The 25,535-nt window shown below is 46.3% G+C and overlaps 1 protein-coding gene across 1 annotated transcript; it reads right to left on the bottom strand.

Annotated features, from left to right (window-relative positions):
• Positions 1 to 962: 962 nt before the first annotated feature.
• LOC123377081 (CD276 antigen-like) lies at positions 963 to 21,410 on the bottom strand. The gene is made up of 11 exons (XM_045029504.1): positions 21,304 to 21,410; positions 20,979 to 21,033; positions 17,784 to 18,128; positions 16,186 to 16,455; positions 15,170 to 15,286; positions 13,062 to 13,163; positions 11,936 to 12,058; positions 4,313 to 4,405; positions 3,718 to 3,807; positions 3,549 to 3,610; positions 963 to 2,185 (listed from the first exon to the last, which is right to left on the bottom strand). Exons 2-11 carry the CDS (start codon positions 21,031 to 21,033, stop codon positions 2,150 to 2,152), a joined length of 1,293 nt encoding a protein of 430 aa, XP_044885439.1. The 5' UTR covers positions 21,304 to 21,410; the 3' UTR covers positions 963 to 2,149.
• Positions 21,411 to 25,535: the final 4,125 nt, after the last annotated feature.

Raw genomic sequence — 25,535 nt, 5'->3', positions numbered from 1 at the left:
TAACCTTCTGAATAAATGCCATATTTCAGTAGAGGAGCTGTTGTTTTAATCCAAGTGAATTATTTCCTGGTAGCCTTGTGCAAACCATTAGCTCATATAAACCATGCAACTAACTTCTCTACACTGTGCTGATGGGCTGTTTACTCCAATCTTCCCTCTCCCTACAGTCTCTTCACTCCACACCTACTACTCTTAATCCTCTTCTCTCCTGCCCTGTCCTTCTGAACCCCTTCCCTTTTCATCCGAGTTAGCTGATCCCCTCCTAAATAAACCCCGCCACCAAAAAATGGTGAAATTAATATGCCACCAAATTAGTACACGGGGTCATCAGTGACCATTTGCCTGGAGGTTGGGCCACCAGCACAGGGGATTTTTAGCACAGGCCACCAATGATCATCTATAGCAGATTGGGCAACTGGTGGCCTCAGAATCCTTTTTTCTGCTGGAGCAGGGAATTGGGCCACCATTTGTCAAATGACCTTGTGACGTTCCCCTGGTGTTATCCGGACCAGTGATCTGCTAGGTCACTCCAATCCTTGACTCTGGGAGCCAGCCTTACGCTGCTCTGCTGTGAGAACCCCCACATTCATGCACAGCCTCTGGCATGTAAACTGCTCCTTGGATTGGGCAACCGAATGACACTAGCCAATATCTTTGGTCCCAGACACAACCCTAGGAACCTCTGTCTTGCAGTGTCCAGTTATGCCCGCTGGACACTGCAAGCTTATATGAGTTTTTCAATTTAACAAAGAAATTGATATGTACCAGGCTTGTTATCCCAAGGGGCGGCTCTGACACGCTTCAAACTAAACACACTGCTTCAGGTAGAATAAACAAATTTATTAACTACAAAGATAGATTTTAAGTGATATTAAGTGATAGGCAAAAAGTCAGAGTTACTTACCAAAAGAAATAAAATATAAGCAAGCAGTCTAAACTCTCAACCCTATTAGACTGGGCAACATCTAGATTAAGCAGTTTTTTCTCACCCCACTGGATACTGCAGTCCTTAATATACCGGTTTGTTCCTTAAACCTGGGTTAATCTCCTGCGTTGGAGTCTTGTCTTCTTCTCGGTGTCTTAGTTGCTTGCAGCAAAGGTGGGGAAAGGAGATGGGCCCAGTATGTGTCCACTCTGTCTGTTTTATACCATCAGTCCATGTGCTTGGGGAGCACAAGTCCAGGCATGTCTGGGGGGTATTGCTGAATCTCTCCAAGCAAGGTTGAGCAATTCCCCTGGTGTGGCCTCATGCAGGTGAATCATTGCATTGTGGCTCCTTTGCTGGACAGTGGCTGTTGATGGGTTGTTTGACACCCCACCCGGGTGTTGGCTACTTTCCTTGCTGTTGCCTCTGGGGAGCTAATATCTGTCTGATTCCCCAATTTACAGTATGTTTTAGTGACAACCATAGAACACAATTCTCATAACTTCATATGTATTAATGATACACATATATGGAGAGGTCATGCAGGACAAACTCTGTGAAGCGCCCTATGAAGTTGAAATACCCATCTCCCGCTTGGTCAGCAAGAACTTGGAACATGCTGCTTAACCCACCTTGTATGGGCATTTTTTACTGGGATAACTTGATAGATGAATAGGCCACATATAGAGGTGGATATAGATCCTGATTCAATGCCCTCCCCCATTCATCCACCCACCCATCTACTCATCCATCCCCATCCACCCTCCACTGTATGAGAATTTGATCAGGCTCTTATCTGGTAATTTGATTCCTCTTCCGTTAGAATTTGTGTACTGATTAGAGTTACTTACACTTTATAAACCACCAAGCGTATAAGCATTGGCATCATAAAATCTCAATAAATAATATCTAAGGGATAGTTTAAAATATTATTTTGTTTTTAAAAATGAGCTCTCCTACCTTACAAGTTTGGGTTGGAAAAAAAATAGGAAGGGAAAGTAATAGAAAACAAAATCAACCCACCAAAAAAGAAGGACAAAAAAAAAAAGACATTTAACTATTTTGAGGCAATTTATTCAGTAGCGATACTATGTGCCTCACAATGAAACCAAAACAATTAAGAAACATTTGGAATATTAGCCTGTAGGGTAAGACTGGAGTGGTCTAATGAGACAGGAAAACAAAGGCAGACACACGGGACTCATGAAAGAAGTGAATGGACTCCTACTGAAGAGGACAAGCAGAAGTGTGTTCAAGACTCTGTAAAGGAGAAAAGGAAGACAATGTTGTACTTCTCTGAAACCACTCTAAACACAGAAACCAACAGTACTTTTGTATGGGCTTGATCCAACACCAACTGAAGTCAATGGAAAGAGTCCAGTTGACTCCAAGAGGCATTTAGATCAGGTCCAATGTGAACAGAGTGTGATTTTGGTATCCCTTTATTATATCGTGCTTAGATTTGTAAAGTAAATAGTGAACAGAAAGCTTATTTCTCTGTGATAATTTATGTAATTAAGGAGGTAATTAAAATCAAGTGTTACAACATACTGCCAACAGTTGGCTTCATCCAAAACCAACTCCCCAAAGACTTCTGACTTGTTACAATATCGCTGCACAAAAAGCACAAAACAAGGTTCCCAGTCTGTTCCTTACATTATAACACACTTTCTCTTCCAGCATGCCGTAATCAAGAGCCCTTCTTGCAGTAAGATCCAAGATGGCTCTTGGATCATACTGCATGTGCCCGTCTGAAAGTGCTTGTGTTAGTGCTCACACCCACTTTCAAGGTGAAAGATGAAGAAATTCTATTAACTAAGCCAGACCCTAACTGTGCCCACTGATATTTATGTGTAATTCCCATTGAAATGTTCACGGTGCCAACATACAGCAGGATCAGTGCAGATAAAGAAGTAATGCCATGCTTCACTGTCCAATGGGAAAAGGGACAGTGGATTTGGGTGGTGAGGGGGTATCTGGCATCCAGAACTGAGCATAGTGTGCACAGCAGAAATGATTGTGAGCCATCTGGGACTTTTGAGTCTGTGCCCCAACACTAGTTGATTTGGACATGCCATTTCTGATAGAAGAGAATTGGATTCATGCTTTTTTGCCATATGTAACTCAGGAATGGTTTGGCCTTGACACTGGAAATGTATTCGAAACAGGACCAGTTTTATATGTGAGTTTTGGGGCTGTATATTTTGGAGGCTAATTGCTGAATTAGGAATGTCTCAATAATCCACTGGGCTTGACAAGCTCCTGCACTGGGCAAGCTATTTTCTCAGTTCTATAAGGCACAGAGTGCTGAGGAGTAATTCTATCGACCTCAATGAGACTTACTCATGTGCTTAAAGTAAATTGATGGGACTACTCGTGGGCTTAAAGTTAAGCATGTGCATAATGCTTTGCTGAACTGGGGCCCAAGTCAGGAGCAACTCCACTGAACTCATTAGAGTTACACTGGTGTAAACGAAGGAGCGTAAGGGATGGATTGGGCCCTGTGTCTTCTGATCTTTGTGGTTTGAAACAAGGCTCATCACTTTACATTCTTTCTTGTGCTTTAGGGTGGTTTCTAGACAGTATCAATTGATATTAAAATAGACAATTAACAGAGATTTACCACCTGCATGATTTGCCCTCTGGGGTCCTGTCCTTCTCTCTGCCATGTTTGGTTAATGTGATCTGTAAAGCAGCGATGAGTTAGTTCTTGGCTGATGTTTCATACACAAGACAAACTTAGTGCAAGGGATATCATGTTGCTTGTGGACTGAAACAGCTGGGATACTTACAGCACGCAAAGATTGCTAGGAGAGGAAGAAGGGATGCTACGGCCATGCTAACTGTGGCGGTTAAATCAACAGACTCGGTGCAATCTTTTTCTGTGGATTAGAAAACAAACCAAGATAAAATTACAGTGTCAGCCTGTTTAATAAATCTGCATTTAAGCCAAGCCTCGGTGATCTTTTTGGAGCACAACTGGCTGAAAAATGGGAGAAAGAAATGCTGAAAACTTTTACAAAGGAAATTTACAAATGTTCAATTTTCCAGAGTTCCAATGAGCTAAAAAACTGGTCAAAAATTGTCGTTGTCATGTCCCCCCCCTCCCGCATTTGCCCTTGGATTTCCCCCCTCCCCATTTTTTATAGACATTTTGATTTCAGTGGAAGTTAGGAGTTACTTTTGTGGATCTGAGGTTCCCTGGCCAGCTCTAGTTCTGAGTTATGATGGAAGGTGTATCTATGTAAAGGGAGAACAGAGACACTTGTATTTCATGTGAGGCACAAGATTCGGCCTCAGCACAACATCTGTGATGACATTTCCCAAAATCAGGGACTCTCAGACATGCAGTATCTAAATACAGGTCTCCAAAGGATTTACTCTCACCTTGGAGTTGGTGGATCTTCTTTATTAGGAGAACAGCAATCAGCACAACTAAAATCACCCCGCCAGGAGCAGCAAAGTCCAGCGTGCGGTGTGCTGGGAAAGGGAAAGAAAACAAGAAGGTGTTTGCCTACCTGAGACACCTCAATCAGAAAGGGAATCGGGATGGCTCATGGCCGTTTGGTGAGCCTGTCCCTTTTCCTGGAAGCTGCCACCTTGTGGTCCACAGTCAAAACTGTTCATTTTTTTTAAAAATGAAGGCCCAGATTTACGGATAGGCTCTAGCTGCTTTGGGTAGCTCTGGTGATGGAAAGCAGCCATAAATCTGGCTTAACTCTTGAGCAGGGTTTATGGCTGCCTCACATCACTCGAGCAAGATAAAGCAGCCAAAGCGTATCAGTGAATCTAGCTCTAATGTTTTGTCTACACTGCACACCACTGGCAGGGGAGGTGTAGCTACTCGCTGCAGTGAAAACAGACTGGCATCCACACTGGGGTGTGTAGCTACACACGTCAATGAAAAATTCTGTCAGGGTGGAGGCCGTGGGACACTACTTTGCTGCAAATAGCAGTGTAGATGGGGGCGACACTGCTTGGGCATGTAGAGAGCTGTGCAGTGTACATACCCACAGAGTTCAGGCATTTCTTTCCTTGCCTAAGCAGCGCGTCACCATCTACGCTTGCTCTTTACATCTGTGTTGGATGTGTGTGTGTATGTGTGTAATGTATTTGCTCTACACACTGCCATAAGGAGTGTGCAGTATAGATGTACATTAAGGCTTCTAGTCTTTTTAGTGCAGATGACCTTTGAGATGTGAACTGATGCAAGCTGGTGTACTGATGAAAAGAAGGAGGGTCCAGTGGTTGGGGCACTAGCTTTGGAGTTCTTATTTCAATTCCCTGCTCTTCCACAGAGTCCCTGTGGGCCCTTGGCCAAGTTACTTAGTCCCAGCTCCTCAAAGGTATTTAGCCGCCTCTCTCCCATTGATTTCAATGCTGTGTTTGAACACTAAGGGCTTGTCTACCCTATAAAATTAAGTCAACTTTATCTAATTTGACCTCAAGCCTCTGAATTAACTAAGTCAGTTGTGCGTGGCCATACCATGCTCATTGCCTCAATGGAGTGTGTCCTCACTAGCAGTGCCTGCATTGATGCACAAAGCAGTGCATCATGGGTAGCTATCCCAAAGTGCAACTTGCCACAGTGTGTTTTGGGAAGTTTGTGCAATGCCTCATGGGGCCAAAACATTGTCACAGGGGAGAATGGGAACATTGCATCGGCATCCCATGATGCACTGTGCTCCCTCTCCCATATCAATGGCAAACAAACCCGCAGTTTTCATGCCTTAAAACTACCACACATACACCATAACTCCAGAAGCATGTAGCCTGCTCACTTGTGCACTCTTGCTGTGAGCATCTCAAACACCTCTTGCCTTCTCCTGCAGCATTTCCAGAGCTGAAGTAGGGTCCGCCGCGCAGAACATAGCGATGTCCTGCAAGCAGCCCTGCAGCAAGCCATTGAAAAAAACAATTCACAGTTGCTGCTGGCAGTCACAGAGCAGCTCCACTGACTTGTGGTTTTGCAGGTATGGGATGACGAGCAGTGGCTGCAGAACTTTCGAATGCAGAAGGCCACCTTCCAGGAACTTTATGCAGAGCTTTCCTCGGTCCTGCAGTTGAGCAACACAAACATGAAAGCTGCTCTGACAGTGGAGAAGCGAGTGACGATCGCTATTTGGAAGCTTGCAACAGCAGACAGTTACCGATCAGTGGGGAATCAATTTGGAGTAGGTAAATCAACCATGGGAGCTGCTGTGCTCCAAGCGTGCAAGACCGTTAATCAACTTCTACTACAAAGGGTAGTGAGTCTGGGAAATGTGCAGGGCATAGAGGATGGTTTTGCCGCGATGGGGTTCCCTAATTGCGGTGGGGCAATAGATGCGATGATAGATGGCACGTATATCCCCATCTTGGTACCAGACCACTTTGCCAAAGAGCACATAAACTGAAAGGGATACTTTTCAATGGTGTTGCAAGTGCTAGTGGATGACATGGGGGCATTTCACTTACATCAATGTAGGAAGGTTGGGAAAGGTTCACGATGTGCGCATCTTTAGCAACTCGTGTCTGTTAAAAAAGCTGCAATCCAGGACTTTCTTTCCCAACCACAAAATGAACATTGATGACGTTGAGATGCCTTTAAGGTGTCACAAGTACTCCTGGTTTTTTTGCGGATACAGACTAACACGGCTGCTACTCTGAAACCAGAGATGCCTACAGTTATCTTGGGGGACCCATCCTATCCCTTGCTCCCATGGCTCATGAAGCCATACACAAACTGTTCCTTACTGCTGTCCAGACGGTCGAACTGTGGGCTCAGCAAGTACAGAATGGTGGTTAAATGTGCTTTGGGTTGTTTGAAAGGGTACTGGAGAAGTCTACTAACAAGGTTGGACCTTAGTGAGGAGAACAAACCCATGGTTATAGCCGCCTGCTGTGTGCTACATAATATCTGTGAAAAAAGGGAGAAAATTTTCCGCAAGGGTGAGCAGTTGAGACAGATCCCCTGGCAGCCATTTTTGAGCAGCCAGACAGCAGGGCAATAAGAAGAGCACAGCAAGGGGTGCTGTGTATCCGCAAGGCTTTGAAAAGCTGTTTCAATAATGAGTCACAATACTTTGAGCTGCTTGTCTGCACTGTGCTTTCCCAAACCTTCACTGATGACCCGGGGTTTGTATCACAGTCCCTGTGAAGCCAACCCCCAGCCTGAGCCCACTGCTTCTACTCAATAAAGAACATTTATTTCTTGAATCCATTTACTTTATTTAACAAACATTAGTAAAAAGGGAGAACATACAAAAAAGGTAACCTTAGGGAAAAGGAGTTGTCAAGTTGAAACAGGAGAAACATTTTCAGCTATGTAACATAACACCGTATTCCAGACCATCAAAGGTCTGTGAATGGGCACCTTCTGTTCCTTGTACCCTTCTTCTGAGTTAAGTGAAAGGGATAATGCACTTTTTGCCCACGCCCCATGGAACATGTGGGGGAGGGTGATTCTGCGCCATGCGATGCTGGCTGTCTGTCCACCAGGGTCTGCAGAGGGACTCTACCCTCCTTCTTCTGTTCCTGCAGTTCAACCAGATGCCTCAACATGTCTGCTTGGTCCCTCATAATCTGAAGCATCTCATCCTGCACCACACACTCTTGCTCATTGGAAGCTTTCGTGCTCTCCATGTCCATGTGTAAATTCTCGGACAGTGAAATCCTCCATGCTCTCAGCTCTGTGTCGGCTGCCCCAGAGGCGTTCATTATCTCAGGGAACATGTCCTCCCGCGTTCTCTTTCTCCTTCTAATCAGCAAAAGTCTGCTTTCAGGTGTTGATGACATGCCAAAGGATACAATTCCAGCTGTCAGTCAGGGGAAAAAATAAAGGAGCCATTGTACAGGAATAAAATGTTTCCATAGCAAGGCCGTTTTCATAAAAAAACCCACCTTTATTACACTAGGTGCAAGCCATAACATAATCAGAATCCGTAACTGTCACTGTGCTGCTTGGCTGCTCCAGCCATGGTCAGTAGGCCTCCCCAGGTCATGGGTGACTGCACTTTTAATGAAGTTTATGGCAGATCCATGTCGGGAGCAGAGGTAGCTAGTTGAACAATGGTTCTTCCCCATAGCATCACGGGAAGCTGTTTACAAACGGGGCAGAGCTTGGGGGGAACATTTTCACTCCCAAATTGTGGAATCTCTCACGTGGGCCTGCAGTCCCCTATCAGCCACTTTAAACTACTTGCTGACCCATGCCAAGCATAGTAAAGGCACATTAGCAGCTGTGTGATTTGGCGATCTGGAATGTGGGGTGGGGGTGTCTACATTCCCTTTTTTTCCCTTGTAAGAGCATTTTTAATGAGAACCTCCCCCATTTCCCCTAGGTGACACTATGTTATATCAGTCTCCTGAGGGTATCAGAGGTGGAAAGGAAGGAGATGCTGCAAGCGTCTGGGTACAGACCTGGCCTTTATGCTGCTATGCTGTGTACTGCAATGATGCCAGCAGAAAATTCAGGAGTTGTATGGGAAAGTGTCCTACCATGGTGGAAGAAATAAGACTGCTGTGCCCAGAAACCTTCTGCAAAGGATTGAAGAGTACTTCCATAAAAGTTTTCTAGAGATACCCACGGAGGATTCCTGGGCTATCCCAGTCCACATAAACAGTCTTTTCTGGGGGCCACCCTCTGCGTAGCTGGAGCAGTCTCTTGTAAGCAGAGAACCACAGCACCTCACTTTTTCTTCACAGTAAACATGCACTACCACCGAATGTGTGTGCCCACTAAAGTTTAACTGGATTGTAACTATATACTCACCAGAGGTGCCTTCCCCGGCATCACGGTCGGCCATTGTAATGTACAGGGCTCCAGGATGAAAAATATTTCCTGGCTCTCAGAGAGAATGGATCCACCACTCGCCTGTCTCTCATTCTCCTCCTCCTCTTCCTCATCCACCATATCGTCCTCCTTGTTGTCCCTAGACTCACACACCTGTGAGGTGTCCATGTTGTTTGTAGGGGTGCTGGTAGGGTCACCCTGAGAATCACATGCAGCTCATTGTAGAACTGGCATGTGTGGAGTTCAGCACCAGAACGACTGTTCACCTCCTTTGCCTTCTGGTACACTTGGTGAATTTCTTTTGTTTTCACACAGCACTGCTGTGTGTCCCTCGTGTAGCCCTTCTCTCCCATTCCACGTGCGATCTTTGCATAGATGTCAGAGTTTTTTCTGCTGGATCAGAGCTCTGCCTGCACAGACTCTTCTTCCCACACAGTGATGAGATCAAACACCTCCTGTGCAGACCAGGCTGGAGCACGTTGGGGGCGTATAATCTCCATGATCAGCTGTGCTCAACCTGGCACGCTCCCAATGCCGATCAACCAGGAAATGGGAAATCAAACATTCCCAGGGCTTTAGCAGGGCAGGGGCTGTTTCCTGTGTACTTGGCTGCAGTGCAGCAGAGTTCAGGGCCGCCCAGAGTGCGGGGCAAGTGGGGCAATTTGCCCCAGGCCCTGGGCCCTGCAGGGGCCCCCATGAGAATACAGTATGCTATAGTATTTCAACTTTTTTTATGAAAGGGGCCCCCGAAATTGCTTTGCCCCAGGCCCCCTGAATCCTCTGGGTGACCCTGACAGAATTGAGAATGATCTCCAGAGTGGTCACAGATGAGCATTGTGGGATACCTTGTGGAGGCCAATTAAGTCAAATTACACAACACTGCATCTACACTACCTCACAGTCGACTTACGAAAATCGAATGAAATGTTATGCCTCTCACAGAGGTGGATTACAACGTTAGAGGTGACTTAGGTCGGCGTAAAGGACCCAGTAGTGTAGACACTAACATTAACAGGTTGACTTAAGGTGGCTTCCTTCAACCTAGCTTTTTCGTGTGGACCAGGCCTCAGGCACCTTAAATACCGTTAAAGATCTGGGCCTTAGCGTATGTCTACACTGCGAAATTAGGTCGACATTTAGCCTTCGATTTTACAAAGTCGATGCTGCATGTCTCCACTATGCACATTTCATCAGCGGAGCGCATCCTCACTACCATGGCTAGCATCAACTCACGGAGCGATGCACTATGGGCAGCTATCCCACAGTTCCTGCTGCCGATTGGATTCTGGATTAGGCTCCCAATGCCTCATGGGATAAAAACATTTTTTCTAGTTGTTTTGGGTACATATCGTCAGCCTCCCATGATGCACTTGCCTCCTCCCTCCTTTCCTCCCTCCCTCTGCCCCTGAAAGCAACGGCAAACAATCATTTTCACGCCTAAGCCTGGGTTACTCTTGTAGATGCCATAGCATGGCAAGCATGGACCCTGCTCAGCTGTACACTGTTGTGAGCATTGCAAACACCTCATGCATCATCCTGCGGTATTTGCAGAGCCTAGCCAGGAGCCACCGCATGGAAGAATGTGATGCCATGCAAATAGCCGTGCTGGAAACCATGGAATGGAGCAATTCACACATGCTGGCAGCAGCAGCAGCCAGGCTTGTTGACACAGTGGAATGCCGCTTCTGGGCCCAGGAAACAAGCATAGACTGGTGGGACCGCAGAGTTATGCAGGTATGGGATGAGGAGCAGTGGCCACATAATTGTCGAATGCATAGGGCCACTTTCATTGAACTTTGCTAATTGCTTTCCCCAACCTTGAAGTGCAGAAATACCAAAATGAGACCTGCTCTGACAGTTGAGAAGCAAATTGTGATAGCCCTGTGGAAGCTTGCTACCGGTAAGTCGGGAATCAGTTTGGAGTGGATAAATCTACTATGGGGGCTGCTGTGATCCAACCGGTGGAAAGGGCTCAGTAGTGTAGACACGCACATTATAAATTCAACTTAACACGGCATATGTTGATCTACCGCCGTAGTGTAGACCAGGCTTTAGTGTCTCAGGCTAATGCTCACTGATTTCAGTGGGAGTTAGGCACCTAAATACTTTTCAGGCTATAAAATCATGATGTGTGTGGAGAAGGTAAATAAGGAAGTGTTATTTACTCCTTCTCATAACATAAGACCGAGGGGTCACCAAATGAAATTAATAGGCAGCAGGTTTAAAACAAACCAAAGGAAGTATTTCTTCACACTACGCACAGTAACCTGTGGAACTCTTTGCTAGAGGATGATGTGAAGGCTAAGACTATAACAGGATTCAAAAAAGAACTAGATAAATTCATGAGGATGGGTCCATCAATGGCTACTAGCCTCTGATTGCAAGACGCTGGGAATGGGTGACAGGGGATGGATCACTTGATGGTTGCCTGTTATTATTCCCTCTGAAGCACTTGGCATTGGCCACTGTTAGAAGACAGGATACTGGGCTAGATGGACCTTTGGTCTGACCCAGTATGGTTGTTCTTATGTTCTGAGCCTCTGTGCCTCTGTTTTCCCTTCGTAAAATGGGGATAATGGTACTTCCCCACCTGTGAGAGTTGGTGCAAGGATAAAGATGTTAAAGTCTGAGAGGTGCTCAGATGCTATAACTTAGGGGCCCTATAGGTGCCTGATCTAGATGTCTGCGGACAGCCTGAAAGAAAACCCTTCCCTTATTCAGCTAAGTGGGTTGCTAACCTAGAAGCTGGATGCTAATGGTTTAAATGTCAGATTGATCACAGTTTTACTGCTGATTAAAGCACAGAAGAAAGAAGGACGGTCCTGTTGTGAGGAGCTGCACCAGCTTCTAGGAGTGATTTCTCATTCTGCTGTCATGACTGGGTAGCTCTTGGTTTAAGGGTGGAGCAGGGTAGAGTACTGCCACTTATTTTTCCTATTGGACTCCTGTGTCCAGCATGCCAGCAGGGAGGAACAGATCCTAGGGGGGCATGTAAGCATCAGTGAGGCAGCACAAAGCCTGAGGATTCCAGAAGAGCATCCTAACCCAGCAATAATCTCCCCGTGTGTCTGCACAGTACCTAGAACAACAGGTGCCTGATGCAACTAGGGACCTGTGTATGGAACCTCAGCACCTGTTTAACAAGGTACAGGGAAGAGTTTGGCTGAAGTTCCATCTGGCAACATAATAATCTCACCAAAAGTCCTCTGAAAGTTTACTCAAATAAAATGACTCACATGCTTTGCTTGTAAACCCATTGAGCTTTTGAGGTCGGACTGTTATTACAGCTGTTAGCAGGCATGTCACCAGTATTACATATGTAAGGAGAATTTCAGGCAATACAAAGGCAGCAGAGGGACCTAGGAGAAAGAGTGAATTGAACCAGAATGAGAAGTGTTAGAAGTGGTTCCTCTGGCTTAGTAATGTCGAATGTCTAATAGAGATCATCATTCAGGGCTAGGTGTTAAAGGCACAGAAAGCCAGAGGAGCACCGAATGAGACACCTGCTCTGCTTGGGCCTTCTAGTGTGTGAGGGAATTTATATCCCTGCTTCTTCTTGTTGGCCAGCAGATTTTACCAACAAAAGCCATTGATCAGCTAAGGGCACATTAGGTCTAAAAAAAACCTGTCACAGTCAATTGACATGTGTTTGACCATATGCAGTGTAGCTGTAGCCATGTCGGTCCCATAATATTAGAAATACAAAGTGGGTGAGGTCATATCTTTCATTGGACCAACTTCTCACCAATAGAAGTTGGTCCAATGAAATATATGACCTCACCCACCTAGTGTTTGACCATCAGAAAAGCCCAGAACTGGATGGATAAGAAGGCTGAACAAGGCCTTTGTGGTCACCTGTAACTGACCCTGCTTGGCCCATCAGTGATGTTTTAATCCAGGTCTAAGCATGAGCCTTTACAACTTGAGCTAAAGGACCCAGCCCTTTAGTGGGAAGAAATATCATGCTCATAAACTGCTCTTATGGACAAGCCTCTAGATGGGCACAGAGATGCACACTCTCCTGGTATGAGTTACACACCACAATCACACCTACACCTCCCCAGCCTGCCTGGTCTGGCATTCATAGGATGATCTCCCTCTGTACTGGTCAGTGTTGAACTTGCTTCCTTGTTTGGCTGTGGGTTTCTTTCCCCTCTTCAGACTCATTCATTCCGCTTCATTCATCTCCTTACAGTCTGAAACCTGCAAATCTCTAGTTCCTCTCAGAGCCAGTGTAATTTACTTAGATTACAACTTCTTTGGGGCAGGGGCTGTCTTTTTGTTCTGTGTTTGTACAGCACCTAGCACAACAGGGTCCCTATACATACACATATAATATACAAAATAAATAATAATTTCTACCTTCTTCTCGCATCCAGAGCAGAGCAGCTGCAGATGCCAGGATAGAAGAGACACACACCAGCCCATGAATGTAAGCACTGAGCCATCTCCACAGCTGTCCCCCTAGGAGAATAGCAAACCCACCAGAGTTAGCAGCGCTCAGAACTGTAGGAAGCTTGATGGAGTCACTACCGACACATCCAGACTAAGCTACTAAAGCTTCTACTATCAGATGTATCCTATGGCACTTTAATCATCTAGTAGGGTGCTACTGATAATACGAGTAAGGGCATTTATTTAATTACATGACTTTATCTTGATAAGTGTCCTATTCAGCTACAGCCTCATGACCATGGTATTGTATCCTACTGCAGGAGCATAGGAGTGATCAGATTTACTCATACAGGCCCGGGGTGGTGCAAACGGCACGGCCCTGCACCTGCTGGAGCAGCTGTGGCCTACAGAGTAGATTCACCCAGGGAGAGGGCAGGCAGTGGGAGGAAGATGGGCAGAGAGCAAGATGGATGTGGGCAGACTTAGGAGACCTGGGTTCAACTCCCTGCAGCTCTTCTTATTGGAAGCGGAGCCCTCAGACCATCATCAACTCTGGCCAGAGGGCAGTCGTCAGTGATGTGAGATTGTCTGTCTTTGGCCACAGCCACAGTGGGGTCCTCTCGTTGGCCCCAGGTGTGAAGGCTGGCTCCACATTGACCCTGGCCTGTTCAGAAGGGCCCATGAGCAGCGTGGCAAATCAAAGCCAGGCCCGCGGATGGTCAGGTCAGTTATAAGACACTGGTTTCTGACATCAGCTGCAGACAGTTTTTGATCACACAGAGAAATCAGGGCAGGGCAAGCTGGCCCCTCAATGACAAGCGCGCTCTTGGGCGGTCAAAGAGGTCTGTGTATAGCGGTGGGCTTGGGGCCAGAGAAGTACCTTAGACAGAACAATTCTGGCCGCTGCTCCATCTGAGCCCCTGTGCTGGAGACTGACAGAGAAATGGGCTCTGTTCCCCATCGGTAAATGGGGATAACAACACCACCTCTCTGTGTCTAGGCTATTTACCGTGCACGTGTTACCCCCACCCTCCCTCCCTCTGCTGAGCTGTATGGGCAGGAACCTGGCAGGCATTGGGCAGCTCCCATTAGAGGGCGATTGTCCAGGGGAATGAACATGCTCTCTGGAGTGAAAGCCAACCTCCCATGGCAGCGGGAGGAGGAATAACTGTCTGGCAGACGGAGTCTCCAGACCAGTGTGGGTGTGAGCTGAGAACTGGCTCTGAGAAAAGGGATTTTAGTGGGTGTCTTGCCGCTTTGTGACTTGCAGTCTGACTCCTATCAAACAGAGATGGCTCTAGGCTGTATTACTCCTGTCACTGCCTGAGATGGCTCCAGATTGTCCCACTACAAAGAGGGATTTGAAAGATCCGGGAGCTCCTTTTTCCTACAGATAATCACAGGGACTTCCACAAAACATTCTAAATTAAAAGTTGAAATGTAACAAATCTTCTCTTTGAGTTAAATATATACTATCAGTTTTTTAAATTCAATAACGTATTTATCATTTTGGTGCATCATTTCTATTAGAGAGAGTTTGGAAAGATTTGTTACAGAGTAAGGCCAACAGCCAGGTATTAGCTGAACCGCCGCTTCTACTAAACATGATCTTTCGGGAAGGGACTGCCTCTTAATGTGTTTTTATATACAATGAACCCTGCAGTACTATTACTGAAACTAAATAAGAATATAATTAAAATAGCTGGTTGGGAAATAATTATTTTCCACAAGAAAGTTTCAAAGAAAAAAAAGTATATTTGCTTCAAAAATGTTTGGAAATTCTTTGGATTTTCATTGAAAAAATCAAAATACTGCAAACTTGAGAATTGAAACAATTTTGATTTTCTGCTGTAAACATTTTTCATTTTTTGGAGACTTATTTTTTTAAGAAAAACAGATTTTTTAAAAAATGTCTTTGTTGTTGAAAAAGAAATTTTCCAAAATTTAAATGGCATATTTTCAAACAATAATAAATAACAATAATGATGTTGATGCACAGAATAAGCAGCAGACTTGACTTTGCTTTCCCTGGGCATATGGTCTGAAATTCATAGGCAAAGAGATTGAATACTTACTAATTCTTAGCTTCTCTGGTTGACAAAATGGGACAATTAAGCCCCATCCTGAGACAGCAGCAAACACCAATGCAACCACAGAAATTCTCAGACTATCTTGCAATGCAGGTGAGATACCTAGAGAATGAATCCAAAGGTAATGGGAAAGCTGAAGAAACTTAATAAAAAAAGACCTCACCACCTCTTGACAGTCAAGTTGGGCAGCCCGGCAGGATTGGGAGATGCTGGAGCTTTGGGTTCTCTTTTAGACTAAGTCCTATTTATTCCCAGCTCTTTACTGAAAGAATAGAGTTCATAATCCTCAGAGATGACTGGCTCTGTTCGTAATGTGACCACCCATTTAGTCTGGCTGTGGACACCTCTTGTCCAAAGGCACATTCTAATTAGTCAGCTGGGCCTTGATGGTGATGGCACAGCTATGCGTCAGCAGACAATCATGCACCCCTGGGATCTCATCACTGGGGCACAAATAAAAAATGATATGCACATTATATTTAATTGCGAAGGGGTGGAGCTTTGATGGTGCAGAAACAGAAAGGCAGGCGGTAGGGGAATCGGGGTGAGGAGTGTGGGAGTTTTAAGCTATCCTAAGGAATTTGGCTGCCCTTTCAGCAACAGCTTGTGGCCCTGTCAGCCCCTCTGAACTCACTCCCTTGCCAGTGGCAAAGGAACAGCTCAATAGTCCACATTTTGTTTTTTGAAAAGAAAGTGAATTTAAACTGGCAGCTGGGCCACAAAGTGCCACTGAAAGAATGGCCAGGCTTCTGGGGGCAGGATAGCTCAGTGGTTTGAGCATTGGCCTGCTAAACTCAGGTTTGTGAGCTCAATCCTTGAGGAGATCATTTAGGGATCTGGGGCAAAAATCTGTCTGGGGATTGGTCCTGCTTTGAGCAGGGGGTTGGACTAGATGACCTCCGGAGGTCCCTTCCAACCCTGATATTCTATGATAGGGGAGAAGAGTCCAAATCAGCCAGGGAGCCTTAGACAAGGAGAGCTGGATTAACAAAAGCAGTTACCTGCAATGGTCAAATTAAGTGAGGATTCCTGCCAGCTGATCTCATTGCTGACATTGCAGGAATAGGAGCCACAGTCTGATTTCTGCCCCTCTGGTATGTTCAAAATACTGAGATTTTTGGAGAGGTGGAAATCTCTCTCCTGTGGAAGGTGCTTCCCATCCTTCTTCCAAACAATAGTGTCCACTCTGCCCTCTGACACATCACAGAATAACTTAATAGCTGACTGTACCAGAAGAGAATTGCTCCATAGCTGAGGCCGGGATACAGGCTCTGGGAAATGTACAGAATACACAACACTTCCTTAGTATTTATCTTATAGCACTTTTAAATGTTTGATTTGGGGGGTTTAGAGTCACACTTACAAAGTAAATTATAATCTTAAATTTCTAATGATATTGCTATATTTGCCCTTGCTTACGCATTAGAATAGTCCTGCAAGAAGCCCCAACAATACAGAATTTCAGCATATATTACAGTAGCAACAGCGGTCAATTGCTGTTTTTGTATTATTTGGGTTACATTTTCAAAGTGTCTAGCAGGACATTTATACCATATTCAGAAAATGAAAAATAATAAGATGTGTACAAATATTTTTAGATTTCTAGGTAATTAAATAATAAATTACTAATCTTATGGATCATTGAAAGCTGTCATGCGATATACATAGTATAAAACAATTATATAAAGACACACAGCTACTAAGTTTACAAAGTAAGACAAATTATGGGAGAGCAACGGTTAGGGCCAGTGCAAATGGTTAGAGATATTGTTTTTTTTTACTCTCCATCAGCACTGGGGTCTTTGCTTAGAAAACAGGTCAATAACTAACACGGGAATTTAACTCCCATCATTGTCAAGCCTGGTCGACACTGGGGGGGGGGTGTCGATCTAAGATACACAACTTCAGCTACAGGAATACCATAGCTGAAGTTGACGTATCTTATTCTGACTTACCTCCCATCCTCACGGCACGGGATCGACGGCCGCAGCTCCCCCATCAACTCCGCTACCGCTCTGGTGGATTTCCGGAGTTGATGGGGAGCGTGTTCGGAGATAGATATATCACGCCCCGATAAATCGATCACTACCCGCCGATACGATATGGTGGGTAGTCTGGACGTACCCTTGTGGCATTTTTGCAACTGATTCCCTGTGCACTGTATTAAGTCTCCAATGTTTTCCTATACAAGAGATGGCAAAGCTGTTCTGCATGTGGCCAGCAAGGGGCACTCTAAAACCAGAGCACAGCGGCTTCTGCAGTCCCTGAGCTGAATGAACACAGCACTGCATTGACACCTTGTTGCCCCCGTTCTGGGACTCCGAGATCCTCTCTCACCCCAGAAACCTGGCAAGGTAGCTCAGAGCAGTATCATACACAGCTTCCATGATTTGCAGGCCACAGCTAGGTCTGCCAGTGAGCGTCTCAATGCAGAATTAGCCCCTGCCTATCTCTTTTGTGGCTGGCTGAAATCATTACAGCTCTTCCCACTGCACTACTACTGATCTACTCTGATCCCTTCATCAGGGGTCTCTTCGCTAATGTACTCATGAGCACACGTACGAGGACTAAAACCATCTCCTCTGTGTCGTTCACTTACTGAGAACTTGCAGCAGGATTCTCCTGGCTTCGCTTTCTACCATATTGATCGTTGCTGCATAGATCCCATTGTCTGTCTCTTGCACATTTTCCAGCAAGAGGGATCCATTGGCTGGATAGAAAATGACTCTGCCTCCAGAGGGTGCGTGGGCAGTTGGATCCGGTGAACCTTTGTGGTACTGCACAATGAAGTGGGACGTGGTGCCATTTAGATATTCCCACTGCAGGAACGTCATCCCCTTTACGTTGTCTGGTGCAGGCAGGAGCACCGAGGATCCCACAGCTGCAGCTTTTCTCTCTAAGGTTCCCTCTGCCTCAGTTGCCCCTTGGAAAATCAGCAACAGCGCTGGGCAGAAAGGGAAGAGAAGCCAGAGATGAAAAAGCTTGCAAGTTTATGCACGAGAGGGCTGTTTAAAGACCCCCAGGGTACAACGATCATGCACCACTGGACATACAAGTTGCTAGCTGAGAGCATTTATACATGGTTCATAACCCCTAACGTATTCCCAGCTGTCACCCATACTCCCCTCTTGTGAGAGTGTGGAAAAATAGAATGCCCTCCATGGGAGCTGTGGGCGCGCGGCAACTCCGCAAACCAAGGCATTTTCATGCAGGTGCTTGTCGGGGGGAAGTCCCCTGAAAGCCTTTTCCAGCCTCAGTTACTGACCACCATGCCACCAGGTGTACTTCACCACCAGCATGCTTTATTACATCCCTTTCAAAGGCCGCAGCCTGCAATGTTATATACATACTAGTTACAAGCCAGTTTCCCTACCTTACTTTGGGAAAAGGGCACAGCATTATTATTGACACCAGCCAGTCCTGCCTTCCTTGAGGCACCCTCCTCTCCTCCCCAGCACTGCTGTCTGCTTTGCTAATACAGTCTTGGCTGCTGGGACTACTTCCCTTCTGCCCTATCAGCCCTCAGCTATATCTCTACTCAGTTTATTGGCAGCCTTGGCCAACTGCCTGTCTTCCAGTCAGGTCCCAGTTAACGTATGCCAGTGGGGATTTGAGTGACAGGCAGCCGGGTCAGCTCCTAGCTCAGCACTCCCCATTACAGTGTCTAAAAACAGAGGTAGGTGCCTAGCCTTACGCACTGAAATTTGAAAATGATGGTGTAAGTGACTTGGCCAATGCCACACATTGACTGACAGACACTTGATCAACACTTAGGATGTTTTCCCTGGATAGTTATGAGTCTCTCTCTCTCTCTCTCTCTTTTTTAAATGTTTTTAACCCATTCCCACACAGGCTTATTTCCAACCTGTGCCTGTTTTCCAAGCTCATTCCAGCAGCTGGGCATATGTTTGTGCTGGACCCTCTTTTTGTTCATTCCTCGGTGAACTGAATGTGTGCCTGTTGTTCCCTGTGCCCCCAGTCCTTTCACATCATGGCCTGTAGCACATTTAGGTTAGACCTGGTTGAAAAATTATCCAAAAAATCATGAAAAATTCTATTTTTTTAAAAGACGTTTGGATCCAGTGACAGCAATGGGCTGGAAAAACTTGCTGCTGCTATTGCGGTTGTCTTAATCCTGCTGCATCTGAGGTCCTGGGGTTTTCAAAGGAGTGGGCAAGGGGGAATTCAGATTTGCATGATTTTCCAGCAAGGGTGGAAGACATGCCAGGGCCTTGAAGTGGAGCACTTTTCTTACTCTGCTTTAAGAGCGAATGTTGTTTGCTGTGACTGTTCATGGTGTGGCATTTTTTAGGATGCAGAGTAGGGATGATCACTAAGGAGCTGGAAAGGAGAACATTAGATATTTAACATATAAGGTCACATGTTCAGCTGGTGTAAACATGTGAAACCTCGTTGACTTCAATAGAGCTGTGTCCATGTACACCAGCAGAGGGTCTGGCTTGCTAGGAATTTTCAAGCAGGGAAGAAGGGGATCACTAGTAGAAACCCTGTGGCTGTGGAGACAATGGCCAAAATCAAATCCCTGGCACAGATGATATCATGGAAACATGCTTTCATCCTGAATACACATGGCCCCAAAACAGCTGTTGTTTTGTATCCAGATGGTATGTAGTTTATCCAAATTAAACATTTATATTGTGGAACACTGATGGCCAGATCCTCAACTGGTGTTAATTAATTCATTACTTTGCTGCATCCAGGTTGAATTTAAGCTGGGATTGTGCTGCCCAATCCCCCAGTGCACTTAAAGTCATTCAGATTTACACACAGTCCTTCTATTCTGAGGGGCATCAGTTCATGATAATTCCATTTCCTGACACCTGATTAGCTTTTAAACCAAAACAAGACTTTGCCTCTTATTCTTTGGTTACTTAATTTCCTTAATAGCCTTGCATAGTAGGTGGGAACATGTAAAGAGTGTTTTGAAATTCCAAGTAAATTATTTCCATTGGGTCATTTTTAGTAACTTTTAAAAATATCTAACAGGTTCTTCATATATACCTGTATCTCCTGGTGGTAGCAATCAGAGATTTGTGCATAGAAAGAAAGCGAAATATTTGAGTTGAGAGCCATCCTTTGGCTCAAAGAGAAGTATTGATTATTATAGTCTCAGTGATTTATTTTTATTATTATAGTACATGAACATTAGTATTCAGTTTAACACAAGATAAGATAAACTGGTTAATTATGTGCAGCTTTTATGGCTGTAATATCCAAAGTCCATCATATAGACTCCCATGCACAGCACACTAGTTGTGTGGCATTTTAAACAAGTGCTTTCAGCAACAAGCATAACACTGATATAAAAACACCTCTCTGCTGTTTTAGGTGCTGATCTTGCATAGACTTATGCTTGGGTTTAAGTTTAGGCATGTGAATAGTCCCACTGAATTCAATTTGCATGCATATAAATCAAACACTTGTGTAAGACTTTGCAGGATTGGGGTATAGTTTTGTACAGACCAACTCACCTTCTGCTGCTCTGTTCAAAGATAGAATGAGCTGGAGCACAAGGACTTAGCTATTTGTTCTTGTCTTGTCCCAGCAAATATATTCACTGGCCCAATAACTAGGAGCCTGATCCCATCATTAGCCTTTTAAAATAAGCGCACATAGAAAATAAAATTGAGGGCCACATCCTCAACTGGTGCAAACTGGCATAGCTCCAATGTCGTCAAAGGGATTCCACTCGTTTACACCAGCTGAGGGTCTGGCGCAGTGTTGAGCCCACTGGAGCTGCACCCGAGGATGGCCCAGCACAGAGACACTTTACCTGCAAAGAATGTGCAGCTTTTCCTGACTAACTCTGGGAAGAGGCAGATCAGCATCTGTTGGGGGAAAAAAATAGTTTAAATTGTGTTGGCTTTAAAGTAATAACCCATGCAAAGGTCAAACGAAATTTTAAGGCAACCACAGCAGATGCGAGCAAACAATAGGACTATAATTTATACACAGAGTGAGATTTCCAGAGCCACATAAAGGGTTTAGATGGCCAAAGCCCCTCAATTTGGGTGTCTTTGAAAATCTCAGCTAAATACAACCCCAGGCCCCAACTGATCTATCCTAGTTCCACACTCCTCCCTCAAGTCATAACTCACTGTTTTCCTCCTGTCTTCTCCTCTCCTCCCTCCTGTCTTTCTCTTCAGCTTGTAGTGGAGCACTAGCCCTGCAGACTTGTGGCTCCCTCTCTGATTTCCAACGCACAGTCTTAGCACTGTGTGTTTCTCTCACTCAAACAACAGCGTTGCCAGGAAGCAGGGAGGGGAAGCAAGGGGCTCCAGACTCAGTGCAGAGGCAAACGGCCTGATAGCTATCTGGATCCTGCGGATGGGTGGGAGCAGAGGTGCATGATCATTGGGTGAAGAATGTGTAGGGGGGCAAATCCCATTTCCCCCAAAGAATAATTTTGGAAAACCCTGAGTCTTAGTGGAGATTTCCTCCCTCCAGGCTGATTTTCACAGGTATCTCCGAGGGAGCAGTCTGTGGACTGTATGGGCTAAATCTCTACAGCACCAATTTTATCAATGAAGTCTCTCACACTGATAGCACAGAAGAGTTAGGGTGTCTAGCTGGGTAGCTGATAGTAGGGAATACACAGGGGAACTGGATGAACCTTTGCTTGATTCAGTTCTACAGTCTCAATTCCATGCCCAAACAGAGGAATGTAACCCAGACCAGATTATTCAATTTGGTCAAAGATCAACCTGAATATACACAAATAAACTTTTTATTGAATGAGGTTATATGCCTGGGCTATCTGCGATAGCAGGAGATGGGACTCAATGACCCCGGAGGTCCCTTCCAGTCCTATGTTTAAGAGAAGAGCTCTGCAACTGGAGCAGAGGTGAATTTGCCTAATCCCACCACAACATTTGTGGAAGGTACTGTAGACATGGGCGCCAACTTATATGGGCTCTTGGAGCTAAAGCCCCAGGAATATTCATAATCAGGGGCTCTGCTCCACCAATATTTGGAAATATTAGATTTTTCCCCCTCCCCGGAGTTTGCCTGCTTGAATGTAAAGAGAGCACACAGCATGTCTCTCTCTCTCTCTCCTTTGCTGCTGCTGCCGGTAACCTAAGGGCTGCAGCATTAACATAAGAGGAATGTGCTAAGCATTAACATAAGAGGAATGTGCTAACCATTGCTGAAGCACTCAGGAGGGGGAGGGCTCCCGCCCTTACCTGGAGGAGACACAAACGGGCCAGGAGACAGACATCATTCACCTTAGCAGCAGTTAGGACTTTCGTGAGTGTTTGACCCTATGATTCCGCCCCTGCCCCAGCCCCAGTCCCAGCCCCCCAGTGAGGCACAGCAGGCTGCACAGGGGAGGCAGGAAGCCACATGTGAAGGCAATGCCCCCTCCCCCAGCACCCACCAACCCACCCGCCACAGGAGGGATGGGAGAGGGAGGCTTCCTAGACCTGAGCAGCTGGGGCTTGGGTGAATTTTATGACACCCTGCTCCCCCACCCCATAGCCAGCCACCACCCTGCCTACCCCACTTCTGCCCCATGCTGGGCAAGGGGCAGCCCCATCCCCCATCCACAGTGAAGTTATGGTGAGGGGCAACATGGAAGGCCACCTGTGCCCCCCCCAGTACCCATCATAGGGGAGGGGAGTGAGCTTTCTGGACCTGAGAGGGGCTCTAGGAGCATGTGCAGAGTGTGTGTGCCATGGGGGGCAGGAGGGGACCCTCCCCTGGAGCTTGCTGCTGCCAGTGGTGGTGATGGGGAGTCCTCTCTGGCCCTAGCCCTGGGGCAGCCTGTCTGCACCCCAAGTTCCTCATCCTCAGCCCTGCCTCACTCCAAAGCCTGCACCCCCAGCACCGAGCACGCTCCTGCACTGTGAACCCCTTATCCCCAGCCCCACCCCAGAACCCTCACCTGAGGGGAAAAACATGCAACTTAAATTTGGTGGTCAGTTTGGAGTATCATTGTATTTAGCACAATATTTGATTATTTTACACCCTTCAAAGTATGTAACTGGTCGTATACAGGTGTTTTCTCTGAATACTGTCTGTGTGCCTCAGTTTCCCCAATGCATTTCTTAAGGCTCTAGATGGTGGGATAAGGGGGTGTGATTGTTGTAAAGCCCTAGAGGGCCAGTGTGATGCTGTCTGCACAGAGAATGGCTGACACCCTGTCTCCAGGCAACTGATGGCCTGGGCCACTCTCCTGCAAGGTGCCAACTGAAGGTGTTTGGAGTATCATTGTATTTAGCACAATATTTGATTATTTTACACCCTTCAAAGTATGTAACTGGTCGTATACAGGTGTTTTCTCTGAATACTGTCTGTGTGCCTCAGTTTCCCCAATGCATTTCTTAAGGCTCTAGATGGTGGGATAAGGGGGTGTGATTGTTGTAAAGCCCTAGAGGGCCAGTGTGATGCTGTCTGCACAGAGAATGGCTGACACCCTGTCTCCAGGCAACTGATGGCCTGGGCCACTCTCCTGCAAGGTGCCAACTGAAGGTGTTGGAGAACAAAGAGATCAGGTGGCCTCCTAATGCTTGGAAAAGAGACAAAGGCCAGAGGAGGGAGTGTCAGTGCCTGTGCAGACTTCCGGGAAGCGCATGGTGTGGAAGGGGATGCTGGGATGCTTTGGAACAACTCCATACAAAGCCAGTCAGGACTCTGGGGGAGCCTCCTCTCTGAGCATACTGTCTCCAGGGCAAGAAGCTTACACCTTCCTGGGTCTGACCTCGGAGCATTCAGCCCTTCCACACTGTGCACTTTCCGCAGCGAGTCTGCCCAGGCAGGTCCTGGGGCAACCAGAGGTCCCTGCACCCCAACTCCGCAGTCAGATGTGACTCTCAGCCAGACAGTAAAACAGAAGGTTTATTAGATGACAGGGATACAGTCTAAAACAGAGCTTGTAAGTACAGAAAACAGGACCCCTCAGTCAGGTCCATCTTGGGGGGTGGGGAGCCCAGACCCAAGTTCTGGGCCTCTCCCGATTTCCCCAGCCAGCTCCAAACTGACACTCCCTCATCTGGCCTTTGTGTCTCTTCCGGACAAGGAGGCCACCTGATCTCTTTGTCCCCAACACTGTCAGTTGGCACTTTGCAGGGGAAACTGAGGCACCCACACAGTATTCAGAGAAAACATTAAGAACATTCCCACTTTGTCACAACAGGTGCAACAAAATTTAATACCGTATATTAGGTATTAATAGGCAAGTGCTGCTTCTGACTTTCCACTTTTAATTGACCCTTGTAATCTTGTGGTGCTGACGCATTGTAGCTTCATTTTATATCAGCTTACAGGATGAGAGCGGGGGGGGGGGGGGACACCACCATTTTGGGCCCCACCAAAAATTATATGAACCTGCCGCCTATGACTGTAGAGATACCTTTTTGATTGCACAGAACAGACAGAAGGCTTTCTCTTTCACCGTTATTCATTTTTCCCCCAATACAAAATAAATTCTGGTTCTCTGCTCCTGTCTGTTTTGCTCTGGATACTTATTAATTATGGATGTATCTACCTCGATATAACGCCACCCGATATAACACAAATTCGGATATAATGCGGTAAAGCAGTGCTCGGGGGGGGGGGGAGGGGGCTGCGCATTCCGGTGATCAAAGCAAGTTCAGTATAACACGATTTCACCTATAATGTGATAAGATATTTTGGCTCCCAAGGACAGCGTTATATCAAGGTAGAGTTGCACTAGTATCCAAACATGGTAACTGAAACAATTGTTCAAATGTGCCCTGGGGGAATTTTACCCTGTTTTGGGATAATTAAAAATTAAAGCCCATTGCAGTGAGTACAGTTTAAATTTTAAGACTCAGCAGCCAAGAAGCTGTCTGGTGCCACCAAACAGGAAAGAAACATGGCAAAAGGTAACCCTGCAAACTCCAATGATTATCCCATGGCTGAGTCACAATTTTCAAAAGTGGCTAGTCTCTGTACATATCTCTCAGCCACTTTCCTGGCCTAACTGCGGGTGCAGTACATGCAGGGCCGGCTCCAGGCACCAGCCGAACAAGCTGGTGCTTGGGGCGGCAGAGTCCAAGGGGCGGCATCCCCCCGAATCCTTTTTTTTTTTTTTGCGCTTCCTTCCTCCGCCCTTGCAGGTTTTTTCTTTTTGGTTTGCTGCTCCTGCCACGCTGTAGGGGCCGGCGGCGCAGAGGAGGGGAGCTGCTGGGAGGGTGCCAGGTCTGCAGCAAGCCCAGCACGCAGACCATGTCCTTCCCTGCCTGCCCACCGGAGCGGCGCAGAGCCCTCCCAGCAGGCGGCGCAGCGGGAGGGGCCGCATGGCGAGCGCCCCACTTAAGGAAGCCCTGGCCACCCCCCTTCTCTCTCTCTCTAGCTAGCTGGGGTG

The sequence above is a fragment of the Mauremys mutica genome, chromosome 9 (genome assembly GCF_020497125.1).
Source record: "Mauremys mutica isolate MM-2020 ecotype Southern chromosome 9, ASM2049712v1, whole genome shotgun sequence".
NCBI lineage: Eukaryota > Metazoa > Chordata > Testudines > Geoemydidae > Mauremys > Mauremys mutica.
Note: the sequence above shows the minus strand (reverse complement) of the source record. Positions and strands in the feature narration are given on the sequence as shown.